The sequence below is a fragment of the Carcharhinus amblyrhynchos genome, chromosome 7 (assembly GCF_965287045.1).
Source record: "Carcharhinus amblyrhynchos chromosome 7, sCarAmb.v2.hapA, whole genome shotgun sequence".
In the NCBI taxonomy this organism is placed as follows: domain Eukaryota; kingdom Metazoa; phylum Chordata; class Chondrichthyes; order Carcharhiniformes; family Carcharhinidae; genus Carcharhinus; species Carcharhinus amblyrhynchos.
In genome coordinates, this window is record NC_137330.1 from 67,988,912 (window position 1) to 68,013,374 (window position 24,463).

General features: G+C 42.1%; 2 protein-coding genes across 2 annotated transcripts in view; one reads left to right on the forward strand and one right to left on the reverse strand.

Annotated features, from left to right (window-relative positions):
- tbc1d32 (TBC1 domain family, member 32) overlaps window positions 1-15,932 on the forward strand; it is a 292,534-nt gene extending 276,602 nt beyond the window's left edge. Inside the window, exon 35 of the mRNA XM_080192537.1 lies at window positions 15,915-15,932. The gene's annotated coding sequence lies outside the window, so the exon portion shown is untranslated. The remainder of the gene's footprint in view (window positions 1-15,914) is intronic.
- The window catches only part of LOC145345026 (synaptotagmin-like protein 2), a 189,713-nt gene continuing 175,991 nt past the window's right edge, over window positions 10,742-24,463 (reverse strand). Inside the window, exons 12-15 of the mRNA XM_080192540.1 lie at window positions 18,726-18,804; window positions 17,141-17,240; window positions 13,624-13,829; window positions 10,742-11,469 (exon numbers count right to left, since the gene is read on the reverse strand). Of these exons, the coding sequence (XP_080048666.1) occupies window positions 11,330-11,469; window positions 13,624-13,829; window positions 17,141-17,240; window positions 18,726-18,804 (525 nt within the window). The 3' untranslated portion in view covers window positions 10,742-11,329. The remainder of the gene's footprint in view (window positions 11,470-13,623; window positions 13,830-17,140; window positions 17,241-18,725; window positions 18,805-24,463) is intronic.

A 24,463-nucleotide genomic window follows, 5' to 3' on the forward strand; every position in this document is an offset into this window, starting at 1 on the left:
TGGTTTGATCGATTCAGTCCACTTGTGGAGTAGAGACACTAAACTCCAAGCACCCATTGATAATTGGATTGTCTCTGGAAAGCATCCTACTAGGCAGGGGCTACCCAACTTGAAGTGAACATTGGCTGACCAGTGGGACACAATAATCCCTCCCATAGCCTACAGCACTTTTTTAAAATTAATTTGTGGGACATGGGCATCGCTGGCAAGCCAGCAACTGTTGCACATCCCTAGTTGTCCTTGGCTAGACTATTTCAGAGGACAGTTGAGAGTCAACTACATTGCTGTGGCTCTGGAGTCACATGTAGGCTAGACCAAGTAAGGACAACAGATTTCTTTCCCTAAAGGACATTAATGAACCAGATGGTTTTTTCCAACAATGATTTCATGATCATCAGTAGATTCTTAATTCTAGATTTTTTAAAAAAAATTGAATTCCAATTCCACCATCTGCCAAGGTGGGATTTGAGCCCAGGTCCCCAGAACATTCTGGATTAATAGTCTAGCAATAATACCACTTGGCCATTGCCTTGCTCTATGTCAATCAAGTTAGGCATATCACCCATAAGTGCTGGATCTTGTACTCATGCTTCATAGTAAAACAGGAGCATTCTCTCCAGGATGGAAGCCTGGGCAAAATTTATGAAGATCCTGGGTTTGAAGCCCCCTTTCAACTTTCCTGGTTCAGTCCAAAGGAATGTGTGTTATGATTCCAGTGAGACCAATAACTTTTGAACAAAAGGAATTCCAACAAAGCCAACAGAAAGATAACCATGGGGTAGGATTTTACTTTTTAAAACTTTTACTGTAACAGACTGACTAAAACCAAAATAATTTAAACATTAATTAACAGCCAAAGGAAATTTGAAACAAAAAGGTAAATTTCACTTTAAATAGTTGATACTCCTCAAGTAGTTATAAGCTCTCACACTACTTCCCCTAAATACCCTCAAACACCATATCACATTTCTTACTGCTTGCTGACCACATAAGAACATAAGAAATAGGAGCAGGAGTAGACCATCTAGCCCTTCGAGCCTGCCCCGCCATTCAATAAGATCATGGCTGATCTGTCGTGGCTCAGTTCCACTTTCCCGCCCTCTCCCCATAACCCTTAATCCCCTCTCTTATCAAAAACCCATCAACCCGCGTCTTAAAAATATTTAGCGAGGCAGCCTCCACCACTTCAACAGGCAGAGAATTCCAGAGATTCACCACCCTTTGAGTGAAGAAGTTCCTCCTCAACTCCGTTCTAAACTACCCCCCTTTTATCTTGAGGCTGTGCCCCCTGGTCCTACTGTCTTTTTTGAGCGGGAAGAGTCTCTCCACCTCTATCCTAGCCATCCCATTCATCATCTTATACATCTCAATGAGATCTCCCCTCATTCTTCTAAACTCTAACGAGTACAAGCCTAGTTTATTCAGCCTCTCATAGCTCAACCCCCTCAACTCCAGTATCAGCCTAGTAAACCTCCTCTGCACTCCCTCCAAGGCCAAAATATCTTTGCGCAGGTGCGGCGCCCAAAACTGCACACAGTACTCCATCTGCGGCATCACCAATGCCCTATACAGCTGCAGCAAGACCTCCCTACTTTTATATTCAATCCCCCTCGCTATGAAGGCCAGCATCCCATTCGCCTTCCTGACCACCTTCCTTCCTTTCGCTGCTCAACCCCTTCATGTGTCATGCTGCAAACTGAGAAAGGGAGTAAAAATTCAAATAAAGTCCTCCCATTATATTTTGCAGGACTTCCATGCTATCCACAATATTGGTTTTCTCAGTGACAACAAATACCCCCATTTTCTGCCCACCCAACCCCCGCCCCCAGCCCTGCTACTGCATCCATACCCCACCACCACCTCATTCCACCTGCCCCAGGTTATTCTGGCTGCTTGCCAAGTAGGAGTAATCTATGATAATGAGATCCTATCAAGTTCCTCCACATTCCTTGGTTCTCTTCCTGCCTTCATAAACAAATGTACGATGGTGAAATTGTACTGTGGGTATATGGCGTAGTGGTATATGGGAGGCAATGAAACAGTGGTATTGTCACTGGACTAGTAATCCAGAGACTAGGTTCAAAGCTTACCATGACAAATGATGAGATTCGAATTCAATAAAAACCTGGAATTAAAATGTCCAATTATGATTGTAAACCAATTCTGGGAAGGAAATCTACCATCCCTACCTGGTCTGGCTTATATGTGACTCCAGATCCATAGAAATGTAGTTGACTTTTAAATTAGGGATGGACAATAAATGCTGGCCCAGCCAGTGACATCCCCATACACAATGAAAAAAAAACTTTACATTATCGTTCCATCTCCACATGAGTTTTGAGTCCCATATCTGAATGATGATTCTGAAGGATAAATCTTTCCAGAGGTAATGGTGCAATGTAGAATTATAAGTCATTGCTGGAAATGCTCTGGCCATAATCAAATTAGAGTAGAACTAACCAAGGCTAATTTCACTGTGTTGGACAGAAGAACAGTCACTAGAGGAGCCTGGTATGGTAGGCATGTAAATAGCTACAGAGAGAATGAACGGGGTAATATTCAACAGATACAGTCAGAAGGGAGTTAATTTGACTGATTCAGGTGTGTTTTGATCCTCTGTCAGAAACAGATACATGATTGGAAAGATTGGAAATGTCGGAGGTGTTGTGGTTAGTTTGGAGGGATGTCAGAAGTTGCAGCGTGACATAGATAGGATGCAAGACTGGGTGGAGAAGTGGCAGATGGACTTTAACCCAGATAGTTGGTGAGTAGTGGAGTGCCCCAGGGATCGGTGCTGGGGCCTCAGCTATTTACCATTTATATAGATGATCTGGAAGAGGGACCCGAGTGTATAGTGTCGAAATTTGCTGATGACACCAAGATTGGTGGAACGGCAAATTGTGCGGAGGGTGTGGAAAGTCTGCAGAGGGATCTAGATAGGCTGGGCAAATGGGCCAGGAACTGGCAAATGGAATTTAATGTTGGCAAGTGTGAAGTTGTCCACTTTGATAGGAATAATGGTAGGAAGGACTACTACTTACATGGTGAAAAACTGCAGCATGCTATGGTGCAGAGGGACCTCGGGGTCCTTGTGCATGAGTCGCAAAAACCCAGCCTGCAGGTGCAGCAGGTGGTCAGGAAGGCTAATGGGATGCTGGCCTTCATAGCGAGGGGGAATTGAATATAAAAGTAGGGAGGTCTTGCTGCAACTGCACAGGGCACTGGTGCGGCCACAGCTGGAGTACTGTGTGCAGTTTTGGTCGCCGCACTTGCGCAAGGATATTTTGACCTTGGAGGGAGTGCAGAGGAGGTTCACTAGGCTGATACCGGGGTTGAGGGGGTTGAGCTATGAGGAGAGGCTGAATAAACTAGGCTTGTACTCGTTAGAGTTTAGAAGAATGAGGGGCGATCTCATTGAGACATATAAGAAGATGAATGGGATGGATAGGATAGAGGTGGAGAGGCTCTTCCCGCTCAGAAAGGACAGTAGGACTAGGGGGCACAGCCTCAAGATAAAGGAGGGGGGGGGGGCAGTTTAGAACAGAGTTGAGGAGGAACTTCTTCACTGAAAGGGTGGTGAATCTCTGGAATTCTCTGCCCGTTGAAGTGGTGGAGGCTGCCTTGCTAAATATATTTAAGACGCGGGTAGATAGGTTTTTGATAGGCAAGGGGATTAAGGGTTATGGGGAGAAGGCGGGAAAGCGGAACTGAGCCACATCAGATCAGCCATGATCTTATTGAATGGCGGGGCAGGCTCGAAGGGCTAGATGGCCTACTCCTGCTCCTATTTCTTATGTTCTTATGTAAATGTGTAGTGGTTCACTTTGGCAGGTCAAATGGGATGAAGGAATATAATATTAAAGGTAAGACTCTTAGCAGTGTGGAAGATCAGAAGGATCTTGGGGTCCGGGTTCATAGGACTCTCAAATTGGCTTCGCAGGTAGAGGATGTGGTTAAGAAGGCATATGGTGTACTCGAGGAATTAAGTTTAGGAGTCAGGAGATAATGCTGCAGCTGTATAAGTCCCAGGTCAGACCCCACTTGGAGTATGTGCTCAGTTCTGGTCACCTCATTACAGGAAGGATGTGAAAGCCATTGAAAAGGTGCAGAGGAGATTTACAAGGATGTTGCCTGGGTTGGGTGACATGCCTTATGAGAATAGGTTGAGAGAGCTTGGTCTTTTCTCCTTGGAGAGACAAAGGATGAGAGGGAACCTGACAGAGGTGTATAAGATGATGAGAGGTATTGATCAGGAGGACTCTGAGAGGTTTATCCCCAGGCCTGAAATGACTGCCACAAGAGGACACAGGTTTAAGGTGCTGGGGAGTAGGTACAGAGGAGATGTCAGGGGTAAGTTTTTCACTCAGAGTGGTGGGTGAGTGGAATCAGCTGCCGTCAGTGGTGGTGGAGGCAAATTCGTTAGGGTCTTTTAAGAGACTTCTGGATGAGCACATGGGACTTAATAGGATTGAGGGTTATAGGTAAGCCTAGTAGATAGAGATAAGATCGGCACAACTTATGAGCCAAAGGGCCTGTTTGTGCTGTAGTTTTTCTATGATTCAAATACAAACTTGCATGAAAGATGAATACACATTTGGAAGTGAAAATGTATTCATGAACTTTAGAGAGGAAAATGAGTGATGGCAGGCCAATAGTTTTCAAGGACACATGCTACTTGTGTTCCTCAGGGTAATGCGTAGACCCAACCACTTTCAACTGCTTCATCAATGACCTTTCTTCCATCACAATATCAGATGTGGGGGCTTTATCTAATGCTTATGCAATGTTCAGTGCCATTCGTGACTCCTCGGATATTAAAGCAGTTGGTGTCAATGTGCAACAAGAACTAGTCAACATTCAGGCTTTGTCCAGAATGGATGACTTTACATTTGCGTACATTAAAATGCACTTGTATCAAATTTGTCCATTCACTTCATCTTTGTAATTCGATATTTCCAGCCACACTGTTTATAATGCATATATCCTTGAGTGCTTTGCAAATTTGGCTTACTATCCCCTTGTTTAAGCAATCAGTCAATACAGTAAAGGCCCAAAAATTGATTCTTGAAGAAAACCACCAGTCACATCCTGCTAATTAAGTATCTTCCCATTATCCCTGCTCCGTCTCTTGTCGCCCAGCCATTTTCTTAACCACACAGTAATTCATCTTCAACTCTCAGTTTTAACTTGAACAGAAGTCTCTTATGAGGGACAGTTGTTAGGAATAGTGAGCAGAATTTTACAAGAATGACTCGAAGTGCCCAGCTAGCATGAAAATGGGACTGTCCCTGAACTTTTTTTTGGGTGAGTTTTCATGCCCAATCTTACGTATGTAATTATTGAAGAAATGCTACAGACTGTTTCTAGCTGTTGCAAGCAGTTGGTTGGGCTTAATTCACCAGCTAGCCTGTAGAGGGAGCTATTGCGCATGTGTAGCCTTCCGATGCTATACATGTGCAAGTTCAGCAGCAGAGGGTCAGACAGACAGAGAGAGCTGGCAGGCCCCTGATGCTGGAGCCCGCCTGACCCAACCTCCTTGCCCTGCAATCATAGGGCCCCACGGGGATCACAAATCTCACAACACATGGGCATCTAGCCCCAGACCAATCATGCTTCCCTCTCCCTGACCTGATCCCATTGCAGAATAGCAGTAAACCTCCCCTCCTTTCCAATCAGGCTGCTCCCAGTTCATGCCCTGCCTGCCCTAGTAGGCAGTGCCAAGATGCCCACTGGGTATTACGCAAGTGCCAAGTTGGCAGTGCTAGTGTCAGGTTGGCACTGCCAAACTGGCACGTCCCAAGGGGAACCCCACCCCTTGCCCACAGGCTTCCAGGGGGACCTCAATAGGCTCGGGTTCTACCAGCAAGGCCAACACGGTTCCTATTCATGGGGAGCAGATGCTTTCCTTTCCAGAGGGAACCTCTCCCATTGAGGCCATAAAGGCAATTGAGCCTGGATGACTGGGTGCCAGGCGCACTAAAATCATGCAAATGAACATTACAATATATTTAACTGACTTATTCAGTCTCTCATCCATTTCTGGCAATAGAAATCAGGCTATTGTAAAATTGCAAGAATACAGTGTGACTCTGATTTCACAACTCTCGCACGATTTTACTGGCTCACCCGGCCCATGACTAGGTAGGGTGAGCCAGTAAAATTCTGCCCAATATATAGGTTAAAGTTTAATTTCTATTTTGTCCATTAAGAAAAGTGAAACCTGGTTTTAGTTTTATTTAGAGGTTTTATGGTTTGGATGCCAGTGAGTCTGGGGCCCTGTTTGTATACAAATGTTTTCAATTCTTGAAATAAAGAGATGTGTTACCAAGGTGTGATTAGTTTAGTAAAGTCAAGACGTATATATAAAAACTATGCTGTTGCCTAGCAACAGGGAATCCAAAGACACAGAGAGAAAGGTAGAAGCGCTATCTCTTCTGTGTAGACCAGGAAGTGAAGGTAGAAGATTTGATCTCTTGGATAAGAAATCCTGCAGGACTGCTGGAGAATTGAGTGGGCAACTCGTGTGTCTGCCCTGAAGCAGTTGTAATAGTGAGTCTCAATTGCAGTTTGGGTGTCTTAGGGCAGATACAGTTTAAAGCAAAGCAAAAGCGAATGCTCAAAGTGCACTAGAAGAAAACAATTGGAAACTGAGTTGGCCTAAGACTTGGTGTTAAAATAGTGGTAAATATTCACTGGGGTTTTGTGTTTGTAAGGGTTGATGAGACAAAAGGAATAGTGAGCTTAGGTCATTTTTTGGTATTTGTAGTGAAATCTTTCAAACCTTTTTGTCTAGTCTGTTACATTTCATTTTTCTTATTTAATAACTGTTTTATGGTTTGTGTTAAGAGTGCACTGGAGCACTCTAGTGAATGTGCTCAGTAACTGGTCTTCACTGTTTCTACAAAAAACAAAGTTAGGATCTACCAAGAAAAGTTTCACTCTGGGAACTGACTTTCCAATATTAATATCAATTGGGATGTTAATACTTTATAAATAATTTCAACATGTGTTACCTTGTCCATTACTTGATTCACCTATTCAAATATTTCAATCAAGTTCATTCAGTATGACCTAAACCTGACAGGACATAAAATTTAAAACTGCTTTTCGTTCAGTTAGTTTAACATTCAATTTATTTTAATCTTCTCATGTGTAAATTAGGTGGATTAATCATGGTAAATGTGCAGGGTTACATGATTGTGCAGGGTTACATGATAGGGCAGAGGGGAGAGCCTAGGTGCAGTGCTCTTTTAGAGAGTCGGTGTAGACTCAATGGGTTGAATGGCCTCTTTCTGCACTCTAGGGACTCTATGGGTCTAATCTTGCACTCTCAGATTTGTTTTAAGTGATGGGTCACTCTTGATTGATTGAAGGAACTTAGGTATAATGCGAGGACATTTTAATGCGAGGAGTGTGGCGGGTAAGGCGGATGAACTTAAGGCCTTAATGTTCACGAAGAATTTAGATGTGGTGGCAGTGATGGAGACGTGGTTAAAGGAAGGGCAGGACTGGCAGCTAAATATTCCTGGGTATAAGTGTTTTAGGCATGACAGGGGAGGGTCGAAAAGAGGAAGGGGAATGGTGCTGTTAGTTAGGGAGCACATCACAGCGGTGCAGAGGGAGGATAATATAGGGGGGTTAGGAATTGAGTCTCTGTGGGTGGAGTTGAGGAATAGGACGGGAGCGATTACTATGCTAGGGGTGTACTACAGACTGCCCGACAGCCCGTGGGCAGTGGAAGAGGGTATATGTAGAGACATTTTGGATAAGTGTAGGAAGAACAAGGTTGTTGTAGTGGGAGATTTTAATCTCCCTGGGATGGATTAGAAGGTGCCTAGAGCTGGGGGTTCGGACGGGGAGGAATTCGTAAAATGTGTACTGGGAGGGTCCTTGGAGCAGTATGTAGATAGCCCGACTAGAGAGGGGGCTAAACTGGATTTAGTTCTGGGCAATGAGCCGGGTCAGGTGGTTAAGGTTGCAGTAGGTGAACATGTGGCTAATAGTGACCACAACTCTGTCTACTTTAGGATACTAATGGAAAAAGATGAGTGCTGTCCTAAGGGGAAGGTGCTAAATTGGGGGAAGGCTAGATACAGCCGGATTAGGCAGGAGCCTAGGGATACAAACTGGGATAAGCTGTTGGAGGGCAAGTCCATGTTAGAGTCTTTCAAGGGAAAACTGAAATGGTTGCAGGAAAGACATGTGCCAGTTAAGACGAAGGATGGGAAAGGTAGGCTTAGAGAGCCGAGGATTACTAAAGATATTGAGGACTTGGTCAGGAAGAAACGAGAGGCGTATGTTAGGTCTAAGCAACTGGGAACGGAGAGAGCACTGGAGGAATACAGAGAGAGTAGGAGGGATCTCAAAAGGGGAGTTAGGAGGGCAAAAAGGGGGCATGAAATGGCTTTGGCAGGTAGGATTAAGGAAAATCCAAAGGCGTTTTACTCCTATGTTAGGAACAAAAGGGTGGCTAGGGGAAAAATTGGTCCCCTCAGGGACAGAGGAGGGGAATTGTGCTTAGAGTCCGACAGAATGGGGGAGATCCTGAATGAATACTTTGCGTTGGTATTCACGAAGGAGAGGGGCTTGATGTCTGGTACAGTCTTTGAGGGAGCTGTAGACCAATTGAAGGAACTATCCATTACGAGGGGAGAAGTGTTAGAGCTTTTAGGTAGCATTAAAACTGATAAATCTCCGGGGCCTGATGGCATTTCTCCTAGGCTGCTTAGGGAGGCAAGAGATGAAATTGCTGGGCCTCTGACGCAAATCTTTGTCTCTTCTATGGACACAGGTGAGGTCCCAGAGGACTGGAGGATAGCGAACGTTTAAAAAGGGTAGGAGGGATAACCCTGGTAACTATAGGCCGGTGAGTTTGACGTCAGTGGTAGGCAAGTTGATGGAGAGGATTCTTAGGGATAGGATGTATGAGCGCTTACAGCGTTGTGATCTGATTAGGGATACGCAGCATGGCTTTGTAAAGGGGAAGTCTTGCCTTACGAATCTGAGAATTTTTTGAGGAGGTGACAAAAACGGTCGACGAAGAACGAGCCGTTGATGTCGTCTATATGGATTTCAGTAAGGTGGTTGACAAAGTCCCTCATGGTAGGTTGGTTGAAAAGATTAAGGCTCATGGGATACAAGGCCAAGTATTTGGATGGGTTGAGATTGGCTTGGTAGGAGGACACAGAGTAGTAGTGGAAGGGGCCTTTTCTAGCTGGAGGTCTGTCACTAGTGGTGTGCCGCAGGGCTCAGTACTGGGACCTCTTCCTTTTGTAGTATATATAAATGACTTGGAAGAGGGAGTAAGTGGTGTGATCAGCAAATTTGCAAATGACACTAAGATGGCTGGATTGGCGGGCAGTGAGGAGCAATGTCTGGCAATACAATGGGACATAGATAGGCTGGTATGTTCGGCAGATATATGGCAAATGGAGTTTAATCCTGATAAATGTGAGGTGATGGATTTTGGCCAGAATAATGTAGGGGGATGTTATATGATAAAGGGTAAACCTATAAAGAGTATAGAAACACAGCGGGACCTGGGGGTGCAAGTGCACAAGTCTTTGAAGGTGACAGTACAAGTGGAGAAGGTTGTGAAGAAAGCCTATGGTATGTTAGCCTTTATAGGAAGGGGTATAGAGTATAAGAGCTGGAGTCTAATGTTGCAGTTATATAGAACGTTGGTTAGGCCGCATTTGGTTCTGGTCACCTTACTATCGGAAGGACGTGGAGACCCTGGCGAGAGTACAGAGGAGGTTTACCAGGATGTTGCCTGGTATGGAAGGACTGGGTTGTGATGAAAGATTGAGCAAATTGGGGCTGTTTTCCCTTGAAAGATGGCAACTGAGGGGGGATCTAATAGAGGTATATAAGATTATGAAGGGTATAGATAGAGTAAACAGTGGTAAGCTATTTCCTATGTTAGAAACGCACAGTACAAGGGGCCAAGGGCTTAGGGTGAGGGGGGAGAGGTATAACACGGATATTAGAAGGAGGTTTTTCACATAGAGGGTAGTGGGGGTATGGAATGCTCTGCCCAGCAAGGTGGCAGAGGCAGGTACGCTGGAGTTGTTTAAGAGTTACTTAGACAGGCACGAGTGGGTTGGAGATGGAAGGATATAGGAGATTGTTTTAAATAAGGTTCATTAGCATTGGGACGTCCCTGGTAATGTATAAGGATGTGGAATGATACTAATGTTTTTCTCTTTTAATTCACAGGTTTTAAGTTGGTCCGCCTTGTTGTCCAACGAGGGGCATACACGCGATGGGTCATACAAGGGCTGCTCTTGGATGTTCGAGAATAGCCTAGTACTTCATGTCGTTAGTGTACGCTTAAACTGGACCAGATGCTGGGCAACACGACAGCTCAGTGACTATCGCTGTTTGCTGTGCAGGCACATGGATTTGGGCCAGTGTCTGTGGGCGTTTGCGCATTCTCCCCTTGCTTGCGTAGGTTTTCTCCGGGTGCTCTGGTTTCCTCCCACACTCCAAAGATGTGCTATTAGGCTGATTGAGGGAAAACTAATTTATTACCTCCAATGTGGAATGCCATAAGCATAGATAAGGGTCTATGGTAATGATAAGGACTGGTAATGTTAAAATGGCGGTGTGGGCTTGTTGGGCCAAAGGGCCTATTTCCCGGGCTGTTTTTGTTCTTTGTTCTTTGTTCTATATCCGTTTGTACTCATTGGTTACCATTTCAAACATCTGCCATTATCAGAAACAAGAGATGCATATAGTGTTTAATTTTAAATACTATATTTATAATAACATTTTGATATAAGAAACGGTGCAAAGCTTTGATAAAAATGCTTACATGATTATAATTAGCACAAAAATAAATGGTTTATGCTTATTCAACCTTTTCAACATTTGTATTTGACATTTCATTCACAGACAGGCTTTAGAAATGAAGCAGTTATGGTTTCAAAATTTTACACATGTTCTTGGCAAATTAGGGATGAGTACAAAATTGACTTTCATTAGAATAGCAACCTCCCACACTTTATATCCTAGTAGCTTTTCATTTTTCTGCTTTTTAGATTCCCCAAATCTTTTTCTTTGGTTCTTCAACTTCCATACTTAGCTTTGTTCTGCCTTCAGCCTTCAGAAGTATACCCGTTTCTGTAGTCACTGAGTATTTTACCATTCTCCAAATGCTTCTGTTCACTTAGTTATCACCTTGTTCCATTATTTTAAATTCTGGCCTGTCTCTGCAACCCATCACCCCTCAGAAAAGAAGAATGTTAAATGAAAAAAAGACATCTTGACACTAGCAAATCATTAAAGCACCCAAAGTCAAGGGAAGCTGTGACTGAAAAATAGCTCATCACTTTCTTTTTGTCATAGTAGGTCTGAGAGGCAGTACTGCTTCCACCCACTGATTAGGTTTGGTTATCATATCCTGCCAGAGAGCAGCTTCTTCTTCATTGGAGTCCATCCAATCCACACTTCTGCCATAGCTACTCCCTGCATAAGAATCAATCGGAAACAATCTTAAAGGAAATGGATACTAATTAGAAGTTTAACATATTCAGCATAAAATCCTTATTGTATTGTTGTTTAATAAAAATGGCTCACATCTATACGCTGCTTGAAGAGGTGAATTATTAGAGTGTACCTAAAATGTGGATCTTATCACATGTGATGGTTGCAGATGATTGTATTGATGTGTGTAAGAGGAGCAAACATGACAGAAAAGTGAATAGAGAGCAGGGAAGAATATATAATTAGTGTTGAGATAGCTCTTGTGAAGTATAAAAAAGTTTAGATTATTTAGGCCTTATTGCCAGTTTGTGTGCTATGGAATCAACAAAATTCTATTTAAAGCTGTCTTACAATCTTGAATAGTGAGTGACAGGATAACTCTTGACTTCACATTGAAATCAACACCAAACATGCAAGGGAACCATAAAATTGATTTACTGAAAGCTTTTTTTTTAATACGCTTATGGAATGTGGGCATTGCTCACTGGCCAGCATTTATTGCCTATATCTATTTGTCCTTGTTTAGAGGACATTTAAGAGTCAACCACATTGCTGAGCGGCTGGAGTCACATGTAGGCCAGACCAGGTAAGGATGGCAAATGTTCTTCCTTAAAGGACATTAGTGAACCAGATGGGTTTTCATAACAATCGACAATGGTTTAGTGGTCACCTGTAGATTTTTTATTAATCCCAGATTTTTATTGAATTCAAATTTCACCATCTGTCACAGTGGGATTTAAACCTGGGTCCCCAGAGCATTTCCCTGGGTCTTTAAACCCAATGAAAATAACACCGCGCCACCACCTTCCCTTCCTAGTGGAATGACTTCTCGAGATTGGACAGTGCCAGTCCAACTGGTGGTAAGTCGTAGCTCCCATTTATCTGAAAGATCTAATTGGAAAACCTTGCATTGAAAATGCCACTGTAGCAGGCTAGCAAATAACAATGTCCTTTCTCGCCCTTCAAGTAACAAATCCCTTTTTTTAAAATGGAAGAAACTGGTCATTTTATTAGCTATACTTGTATCAGGGATAGTAATGAGGGGGATCAATGCCATCCTATATGAACTTTAGCTAATTTTAACTTTAGATAGACTGAAATAGCAACTGCACCTTTATTAGTTATAGAAGGCTTGACAACTGAATTTAGTCTGTTACTGTCAAAGCATACTGACAGGAAGAAAAGGAGACTCAGTGGTTTAGTTGGTGAAAACACTTTTCTTTCATCATTGGGATCTTGGATTAAAGCCGACAGAGGGTGATAAGGATGACAATCTCTTCATTGCTTGTTGTAAAGGTCCCAAGTGAAATGATTTTGTATAGGCTCAACTTTGTTCTTTGCTGGTGGGTTGTTCACAGAACAAACTGACCATCATATATCATTAATTGGCAGCCTTACTACAGAGGCTGCTGTGAAAAGTGGAAATTGTCTCCTTGATGCAGTCGGGTTGATCTGCAATTGCCGCAAGATATTGATGTGACAGACAAGAGGAAGATTTACTCTCTATCTGGTCTAAGCTATGCCTGACCTTCGAGTGCATTCCCCAGGACCGCTGTCTCTCATATTAATGAACACAAGGTCATTTAGAACAATTTAGTTCAGTTAGAAAACTATAGTTAACTTGGACCTTCTAAAATTTAAATGGCAAATATTAGAATGCATATGCAATTTTGTCATCATCTGTTTAAGTGATGACTTTCTCAATTAATTAATTAGTAGCAAGACTTGGGACCTAATGTAGTTTATGGCAAACAGCAGTAAAGTATGCTGTAATGTGACCATGAAGAAGGAAATAGTTTCCCAAAGGATAATTGTTTTGCAAAAGCTGCAACTCCCACTATTTTCAGTCCTGCTGTATCCTGGGGAAAGCTGTGCAGCTTCTACTTTTTCACAGAGAAAGCTACCGTAACTTTCTCTGTGGTAAAGTTGTCAATTAGCAATAAATGATGGTCAGTTTGTTTTGTCAACAACCCACCAGCAAAAAAGAAAGTTAAGCTTGTCCAAGATCAAAATTGGAACAGTTAAATATAATTTAGAGTATTTCCAAAAATTCCATCTGCATGTCAGGATTAAATTCATGTCTTTCACATCAACACTAACTAGTTTAAGTAAATTACAGATAGAAAATTACAATACCTGTGCCTAAATTAAGGCGAACTCCCCCAAGAAATTGATTGGTGAAGGTTTCATGGTCCCAGATGGATAGTTCTGCACAGGCCTCCATTATTTCATCCAGCTTGAATCCATCATACACCATTGTATGGTTATAGATCGGATTAAGAGTTTTCTTTACTACGCGAGTCTTCTGCCTGCTCTTCTTACTGGTGTCTGGTAAAATATAACTAGAAGAAGAGATACAAATGAAAAAGACAGTGAAAGCTTTGGGTATTACTTAGTGTTAAACAAATTCTGCAATGATACATTTGTTTTCAAGCTATGCTTCACACATACAGTGAATTTTGCTGAATGCCTAATTCTGGCATATTTATTCTAAAAATATCTCAGAAACTATTCAGCTGATGCTAAAGAAGCAAAAATGTTATAATTTTATGTATAATGTGTTCAAACTCCCTTATAAAATGCAAATGCGTGAAAGAACCAACCAATTTTAAAAGCGTGAAATGAAACTCATGAAATTCTGTATTTGATAAATCCTATCTTTCCCATAGGTTCATGCGGCGTGAAACAAAACCATATTAATATATTTAAAAAGGAACAGTCATAAAAAAAACATGCTGCACTATGTAAGCTGCTAATTCACGAGAGTAATATTATTCTTTATCTACTTGTCCATTGAACAATTTTATATTAAAATAATAATTTCTGGTTTCTAGCACAGAGAGAAGAGGCAAAAATTGAAAATTCTAATCAACTCTCAGATAGAACTACCATTTTTCAATGTGTCCAAAGAACAGGAAATGTACTGACAGAATTTACCGAGAAACTTTTGTACCCAGTACATGGACACATAAGGAATATCAATTATTTGTATTCACCACGTGGAAATCAAGCACAAATCTCTCGGTATCACACTCACAGCAATCCAGAATGTCTGCTTATCCTTTCTCTTTGCTTTCTGTTCTCTAATAATCCCTCTAACATTCCATTTAATACCAAATGTACCAATTCTGATCTTCCCAATATACTTGTGCTCCAAAGAAGATTGAAAAGAAATTGAAAGTTTAGTTCCTCCCAGCCATCAACAAAGATTTTACAATAGGTTTGATGTTCCATTGAAGCTGGCAGAAATTCATAAATAAATGAAAATTGGTGTTAAATTACATCATTACAATGCCAATACCATTTTCTGACTTTACTGCCCTAACTCATGTCACTTCCTGTTGCAAACTAAAGTTTTATAAATCCTGATGAAGCCGTTTCAAATACTATTTGAGTGGATGAAAACGCAAAGTTCCAAAACGCCTCACGAGGTCAGGCAGCATTTATGGAGAGAGAAACAATCTTAATGTTTCAGGTCAATGTTCCAGAATTGGCCGCAGGTCTAAATGAAAGATCCTGAAACGTTCCCTATTCAAAAATGCTGTCTGACCTGTTGAGAATTTCTAACATGTTCTGATTTTATTTCAAATTTTCAGCATCTGCAGTACTTTGTTTTTGTTTTTCTGTTTCCATTGTTTATAGTTAAAGTTCTCCAGAGCTTTTAGAAACATTCTCTTCTAGTAGACCATAAGACATTGGAGCAGAATTAGGCCACTCGGCCCATTGAGTCTATTCCACCATTCAATCATGGCTGATATTTTTCTCATCCCCATTCTCCTGCCTTTTCCCCGTAACCCCTAGTCCCCTTATTAATCAAGAACCTATCTATCTCTGTCTTAAAGACACTCAATGACCTGGCCTCTACAGCCTTCTGCAACAAAGATTCAACACTCTCTGGCTGAGGAAGTAACTTGTGCATTTTTCTGCTTAAAGGATTTAAAAGCATACTTAGTCATTATTGCAGCATCAGAACTGTTAAGAAGAAATTGTTAACATTTTAGCTGTTAATTAATGCATTCCAATCCTGTTCAGGACCATTTTTAGAAGAAATCTAAGCACCCAGTTATCAACTGGCAGAACTACTCCATAAGATTTCACATTTTGAAATAAAAACCTCAGTAATTGTACACAAAAATAAATCAAATAAAGTTAGTACCTCTCCTTTAACACTGTTGAGAAGACTTACGGTAGATACTCAATTCTACTTACTACTCACCACCCCTTCCCAACTCTTCCCTAAGGGGTCCATTATCTTACAAAATCTTAAAGGTTCATTCACGTCATTAGGGACCACCTAAAAAGTATGCAAATGCCATTTGGAGGTAATGTTGATTTCTCGTCAGTGTTTCAGCTATTCTCTGAAAGTTCTATGGGTTCTGAAGAGTCATATTTGACTTAAAACATTAACAATGTTACTTTCTCCACAGATGCTGTCAAACAGTATTCCCAGGACTTCCTGATTTTATTTATGATTCAATGTGAATTCTTCCATTGGCTTTTGGCTAAACAATCCTCCAGTTTTCTTTAAACAAGTGCAGACTTTTCAATTCAAACGTGGACTTCACTGCCGTCTTGGGGACTTAAACATCAAGAACACTCCTGATAGCCCTGTATGTTCCTTCAACTTCTGTATAATTGCTGGTGTCACAGCTTTTTGCCAGTGCCTGGCAGGTGTTTTCTCTTCACCTGTCCCAAGCTGACTGAGTTCAGCCTACTTTCTGCAACAATGATCTGTGAGGGCCACAGTAGATTTCTTCCACTCGCTGCACACTAGGCAAATCTTCCAGCCTCTCTTCCCCTCACAATTTTTGAACTGATCCCAAGCTCCCACCTGCATTCTGCATGGTGAACAATAAAGTTAGTATTTTCTCTGTTTAAATGCAGATCTGACTAACATTCATTTTCCTTTGGTTGTCCCAGTCAGTGAGCCTATGATTGTTCTCAAACTGAACTGCCCCCATTTATCTACAGTTAAATCTTTAATTCCTAAACCTAAAGGTATGTCCTAAAACATATGAACAACAAACCAGATTTTCAAAACCGTGGGCAGCAGTCGATAAATCCAACTTTGAGGAAAGGAAGAAGAGAAGGAAAAGTTAGAAATGGAAATGCAGCAGGAATGACAGCAAATAGCAGAGGGAATACTCAGAAAAATCCTTTCAACCTCAACAGAAAATGTACAGAATTTCTCTGAGAGATAATGAAGGAGGAGGCAGCAATTCATGAAAGGAGGCATCAAACAAGTTCAATCTAAAAATCTTAAAAAACCCCAAGAGCAAATATCAATTCTGCTTTTAAAGTGTGTTTTAAATGGGAAAGTTAATGTCCTCATGTAACCTCTACAGCAAAGTTCTTAGCTGAGTTCAGTACTATTGTAAAAAGAACAAAGAACAATATAGCACAGGAACAGACCCTTTGGTCCACTAAGCCTGCATCAAGTTGCAATTTCTATTCCTCTGTTCGCCTCCCGTTCATATGTCTATCAATATATACTTTGAACATTGCGAAAATGCCTGCTTCCATCACCTCCATTGGCAGGGTACTCCAAGCATCACCAAGGACTTTTCAATTTATTCATTGCATGTTCTATTTACCATTTATAAAGAATTGTATATTAAAAAAATTGTACTATTCTAATTCTAGCAGGACTTACCATCTTACAAAAGAGTCTACACCATCTGGTTTTAGTGGCTGTAATTGTATTGCTCCTTTCAGCCAGATATGAACTTCCCCATTGAGTGGCATGGTTCCATCTAAAGGGTATTACACATTATCAGTTATACATTGATTGTTTCAAGAAATCTTGAATACACAACATCTGTCATTAGAACATAAATGAATGTGTTGTGCTTTTCTCCTGTAAATGGTCTCAAGAAATAAAAAACAAACAAAAAAGAAAATTATAGCGCAGGAACAGGCCCTGCGACCCTCCAAGCCTACACCATCCATGCTGCCCGACTGAACTAAAACCCCCTACCCTTCCAGGGACTATATCCCTCTGTTCCCATCCTATTCGTGTATTTATCCAGATGCCCCTTAAAAGTCACTATCATATATGCTTCCATTACCTCCCCCAGCAGCGAGTTCCATGTACCCACCCAATGTCTGTGTAAAAAACTTGCCTCATACGTCTCCGTTAAACTTTGTTCCTCGCACCTTAAACCTGGGCCCCCTAGTAATTGATTCCCCGACCCTGGGAATAAGCTCCTGACGATCCACTCTGCCCAAGTCCCTCATAATCTTGTAGACTTCTACCAGGTCGCCCCTTCAACCTCTGTCGTTCCAGTGAGAACAAAATGTTACTTATCAACAAAATTCACCCAGATATGGGAGCTGGGGAGAAGAAGACAATGGGAAGGATTATTTTATTTGGATTATGAACAAAATAATAGACATAATTTGCAACCTTTTTATTTTCTTGGTTCGATTTAATACTATTTTCTCTAGAGAATAGGCTCAGGTGAATAGTGGCTTATCCCCATCATTTTGCTCCTCTACTAAAATGTCCTTTTAACTTTTTATTTAATTATTTTGGTACCAGGAATATCACAGGATGGATTACAGTTAAGTGTCATTTTGTAACCTGGAACAATTATGGTGTTGCTAAAATAATTACACTGCATTGCTAGATACTAGCATTGTATTTTTGAATGAGGGAGAGAAATTATTGCATTTCATTGTGCCATAAACTTTGTAACACATAAGGTAAAACCTTGCTTTTCTTCTTGCAGACCCAGCTATTCTGAAACAAAATAGTTTTGACATTGGTCAACCAATCCTTTTCATATAATTTTGGAAGAATGAAAGTAAAAGAGTAAAAAGAGCAGAAGAACGTAGCTGGTTAACATTAAAACATGACACCAACTTCCTTGATTCTCTTAGTACTCAAAAGATCTACCAGCTTCTGTCTTCAAACTACTCTATGGCTGGACATTCATAGACAGACAATTCCAAAGATTCAAACCCTCTGAGTAAAGAAATTTCTCTCACTCAGGCCTGGCTCTCAAAGCCAGGGGAAATACTTTCTCAGATCTACTCTGTCAAATTCTTTAACCAAATTTAATTTTCAGTTACAGCACCTCCCACTCTTCTAAACTCCAAGGTGGAGAGTTTTCCACTTGGTTTAGAAACAGAGAAAATAGGAGCAGGTGTAGGCCATTTGGCCCTTTGCACCTACTCTACCTGTTCAGTGTGTTTGGAAAAACTGACCTGAGTGTTACAAATGAAAGGGAGATTACCTATTAACCCAGCTGGAATATATTTGAGTGCCACACAGATTTCTCCTTGATTGATGTTTTCATCAGCAAGATTGGACTGCTGAAAATATATAATATTGTATGCATAATATTAGATAAAGATGGCAATATATGTTCTAAATAATTCAAATGTTTCAGTACATATTGCCTTGATAGACACATCCAACAAATTTTCCTACAATTATACCACAATATTAAAAGTACCATATATATATGTATCACGTGGAGCCAAATTACATTTCCATTATACCTCACATTGAATCTGCCCCACCACCAAAATGGACCCCATCAGTCTCACAGCGGACACAGAGGAATTCATCAGGCTAATGAAACTTCGGGAGTTCTTCCAGAAACCCCAAGAGGCCAACAGCAAACCCAATGAGTCAGCCAATTAACTGGAAAAGCCGATAGAGAGATCCGCGGTGCAACAACTGAAGAGGAAAGAGTCAAATTGGACTTCTCCAGAAGGCCGTTTCCCTCGACTCGACAGGTATGCCCAATCCGTCAGGAGGCGCATCAATGCCAATTTCATCAGTCAGACTCACAAGGCAACCCCATACATCACCCAAGTATAACACAATGCCATCCACGCCTTCAAGACCAACTGCAACATTGTCATCAAACCAGCAGACAAAGGAGGGGCCACTGTCATATTGAGCAGAATCGATTACTGCAAAGGAGGTGTACCAACAACTGCACAACAAGGAACACTACAGACAGTTAACTGCAGATCTGACCAAAGAACAAACCTGTCAACTCAACAAACTGATCAGAACCTTTGACTCCTTCAGAACACCCCCCTGTGCTCTCATCCCATGCACTCCCCACATTGAAAATCTCTACTGCTTCCTGAAGATACACAAGACCAACACACCCAGCTGTCCCTTTGTATCAGGCAATGGGACCCTATGTAAGAACCTCCCCGGCTATGCAAGGGCATCCTAAAACCCATCGTACAAAGAACCTCCAGCTTCTGTCACGACACTACAGAATTCTTACAGAAACTCAGAGCAGTTGAACCAGGAACATTCTTAGTCCAAATGGAAGTTTTGGCACTCAACACCAGCATTCCCCACGACGCCGGCATTGCTGCAACAGCCTCAGTACTCAACGCTGACGATTGCCAATCTCTAGAGGCAATTCTACAATTCATCCACTTCATCCTGGTCCACAACTTCTTCACCCTCAACAACCAGTTCTTCATACAGACACGGAACAGCCTTGGGGATCAAATTTGATTCTCAATATGCCAACATCTTCATGCACAGGTTCAAACAAGACACCTTCACCACACAGCACATTCAATCAACACTATACACTAGATACATCAGTAACATTTTCTTCATTTGGACTCAAGGCAAACAATCACTGAAACAACTACATGATGACATCAACAAGTTCCATCCGCCCATCAGACTCACTATGGACTACTCTCAAGATTTGGTTGCATTCTCGGACACACGGCTCTCCATCAAGGATGCTCACCTCAGCACTTCACTGTACCGCAAGCCCACGGATAACCTTATGATGTTCCACTTCTCCAACTTCCACTCTGAACATGTTAAAGAAGCCATCCCCTACGGATAAGCCCTGCATATACACAGGATCTGCTCAGATGAGGAGGATTGCAACAGACACCTATAGACTCTGAAAGACGCCCTCATAAGAACAGGATATGGCGCTCGACTCATCAATTGACAGTTCCGATATGCCACGGTGAAAAACCACACTGACCTCCTCAGAAGATCAAAACAGACATGGTGGACAGAGTACCTTTCGTCATCCAGTACTTCCCCGGAGTGGAGAAATGACGACATCTTCTTCAGAGCCTTCAACATGTCATTGATGAAGATGAACATCTTGCCAAGGCCATCTCCACACCCCCACTACTTGCCTTCAAACAATCGCACAACCTCAAACAGACATTGTCTGCAGCAAACTACCCAGCCTTCAGGACAACAGTGACCACGACACCACACAACCCTGCCACAGCAATCTCTGCAAGGCGTGGCAGATCATCAACAAGGATGCCATCACCTCAGGTGAGAACACCATCCACCAGGTACAAGGTACACACTCTTGAGATTCGGCCGAGGTTGTCTACTTGATACTCTGTAGGAAAGGATGTCCCGATGCATGGTACATTGGCGAGACCATGCTGATGCTACGTCAATGGATGAAAGGACATCACTCGACAATCACCAGATAGAAGTGTTCCCTTTCTGTCGAGGAATGCTTCAGCAGTCACGGGCATTTAGCCTCTGATTTTTGTGTAAGAGTTCTCCAAGGCAGCCTTCATGACACATGACAACGCACAATCGCTGAGCAGAAACTGATAGCCAAATTCTGCTCACATGAGGGCGGCCTCAACTGCAATCTTGGGTTCATGTCACACTATCTGTAACTCCCACAACTTGCCTAGGCTTGCAAAATCTCACTAACTGTCCTGGCTCGAGTTAATTTACATCTCTTTAACCTGTGCTTAATTCTCTCTCCATTCACATTGTCTGCATCTGTAAGGTGTTGATTACCTGTTAAGACTCGCATTCCAACCATTATCTGACAAAAACAGTCGATGAAGGATGAGCCGTTGATGTCGTCTATATGGATTTCAGTAAGGCGTTTGACAAAGTCCCTCATGGTTGGTTGGTTGAAAAGGTTAAGGCTCATGGAATACAAGGATGGGTATCTAGATGGATTGATAACTGGCTTGGTAATAGGAGACAGAGAGTAGTAGTGGAAGGGTCTTTTTCTAGCTGGAGTTCTGTCACTAGTGGTGTGCCTCAGGGCTCAGTACTGGGACCTCTTCTATTTGTAATATACATAAATGACTTGGAAGAGGGAGTACATGGTGTGATCAGCAAGTTTGCAGATGACACTAAGATGGCTGGACTGGCAGACAGTGAGGAGCAGTGTCAGGCAATACAACAGGATATAGATAGGCTGGTATATTGGGCAGATAAATGGCAGATGAAATTTAATCCTGATAAATGTGAGGTGATGCATTTTGGGAGAAATAATGTAGGGGGGAGTTATATGATAAAGGGTAGACCTATATAGAGTGTAGAAATGCAGAGGGACCTGGGGGTGCAAGTGCACAAGTCTTTGAAGGTGGCAGTACAGGTGGAGAAGGTTGTGAAGAAAGCTTATGGTATGTTAGCCTTTATGGGAAGGGGTATAGAGTACAAGAGGTGGAGTCTAATGTTGCAATTGTATAGAACGTTGGTTAGGCCGCATTTGGAGTACTGCATCCAGTTCTGGTCGCCTTACTACCGGAAAGACGTGGACACCCTGGAGACAGTGCAGAGGAGGTTTACCAGGATGTTGCCTGGTATGGAAGGACTGGGTCATGAGGAAAGATTGGGCAAATTGGGGCTGTTTTCCCTAGAAAGACAAAGACTGAGGGGAGCTCTAATAGAGGTATATAAGATTACAGTGGTAAGCTTTTTCCTAGATTGGAAATGCACATTACGAGGGGCCACGGGCTTAGGGTGAGGAGGGCGAGGTATAATTCAGATGTTAGAGGGAAGTTTTTCACACAGAGGGTAGTGGGGGTATGGAATGCTCTGCCAAGCAAGGTGGTGGAGGTAGGCACACTGGAGTTGTTTAAGAGTTACCTAGATAGGCACATGAGCGGGATGGAGATGGAGGGATATAGGAGACTGTTTTAAATAAGGTTCAGGAGCCTTGGGATGTCCCTGGGAATCAATTGATTCCTATGGACCTTCCAACATATTTTCTGGCTCACTTGTTTTACTTCTGAGCTTCTGGGGATTCCCTTGAATGTTTGTATAAGGATGTGCATGGTATTGATGTTTTTCTCTTTTAATCCACAGGTGCTTCGGTCTGCCTTGTTGTCCAACAATGGGCGTACACGTGATGGGTCGTACAAGGGCTGCTATTGGATGTTTTGAGAGTAGCCTAGTACGTCATGTTGTTAGTGTACGCTTAAACTAGACCAGCTGATGGGCAACACAACAGCTCAGTGACTATCACTGTTTGCTGTGCAGATACATGGATTTGGGCCAGTGTCTGCGGGAGTTTGCGCATTCTCCCCGTGCTTGTGTGGGTTTTCTCCGGGTGCTCTGGTTTCCTCCCACACCCCAAAGATGTGCTTTTAGGCTGATTGGTGTAACAAATTGTCCCTAAATTAGTCTTCCCTCAATGTGGAATGCCATAAGCATAGACAAGGGTCATGGGTGGAGAACGGACTCATAATGTTAAAATGGCAGCGCGGGCTTGTTGGGCCGAAGGGCCTGCTTCCCGTGCTGTATTGTTATTTGTTCTTTGATCTTGTAAATTGAGTTTGTGTCTTTATGTGCCCTGTTTGCGAACCCAATTTCTCACTCACCTGAAGAAAGGGCAGCACTCTGAAAGCTTGTGCTACCAAATAAACCTGTTGGACTTTAACCTGGTGTTGTGAGACCTCTGACTGTGCCAACCCCAGTCCAACATTGGCATCTCTATATCACACTGAATTAAGCAGTAGGTCATTACATGCACATGTGAGTATTTGTGTAAAATGTCATGCCCTTTGAGGATTTTCTTTCACTTCCTAAGGTGGTAGGCAACAGCACTCACTTGTTATTATCAATGTAAACATTGAAAGTAGTTCTGGAAGATTTTCGGATTCTAAAGTGTGACTTTGCATCAGTGTCGCATTTCAGGAATTTTGACCCTTTTTTCATAGAAAAGATCTTAAAAAATCACTATTAATATTACATTTTTAGAAGCAATATTCATTCACAAAAGTGATAAAGGTGACAAAGACAAAAAGCTGTTAATATTCTAATTCAATGCTGTCTCTCTCAGAGTCAAGTTATCTGGGTAAGAAACAATTTGCTCATCGCTGCAAAAACCTACTGATCATTGTCCGTGAGGCAGAAAGTCAAAAGAGAGGAGTGTTTTTTTTAGCAAGGAGCTTTTCAATCAGGCATTAAAATGATGTGAAATGTGGTTCTGCAGGGGAGAAATGGTTCTGCTCATAGGAACAAAGGAACTGAAGTAGGTCATTTCGTCACTTGAGCATATAATACCATTCAGTGAGACCATGGCTGTCTGTGACCGAGCTCCACATACTTGCCTTAACCCTTATCCTTTATTACTTTTGGTTAACAAAAATCTATTAATCTCCCATTTAAAATTATTGTTTGACCTAGCGTCAACTGCAGTTTGCAGAAGATAATGTTAATCTTTTACCACCCCTTGCACATAGACATATTTTCTAATTTCACTCCTGAAAGGACAGCTCTAATCTCCAGAGCACTTTTCTGATTCTAAACTCCCCAGGCAGCAGAAATAGTTTCATTCTATCTCACCTTTCTGTTCCCCTTAATACTTTGAAAACTTTGAACAAACCATCCCCTAACTTCTTAAATTCCAGGGAAAACAAATCTGGTTTGTGTAGTTGTTCCCTGGATTTCAGGTTATTATTCTACTAAATCCACAATGCTCTCCCTCCAAAGCCAATTTAACTTTCCTAAGGTATAGTGGCCAGAACAGTTCGAAGTATTCTAGGTATAACATAACCATGGCTATGTACTGCTGGAGAATAATTTTGGTCTCCTGTATTCTATTCTATTTTTGGAGCAGCACAGTGGCACAGTGATTGGCATGGCTGCCTCACAGCGCCAGGGACCCAGGTTCGATTCCCAGTCGAGTCACTGTTTGTGCGATGTTTGTATGTTCTCCTCGTGTCTGCAAGGGTTTCCTCCGGGTGC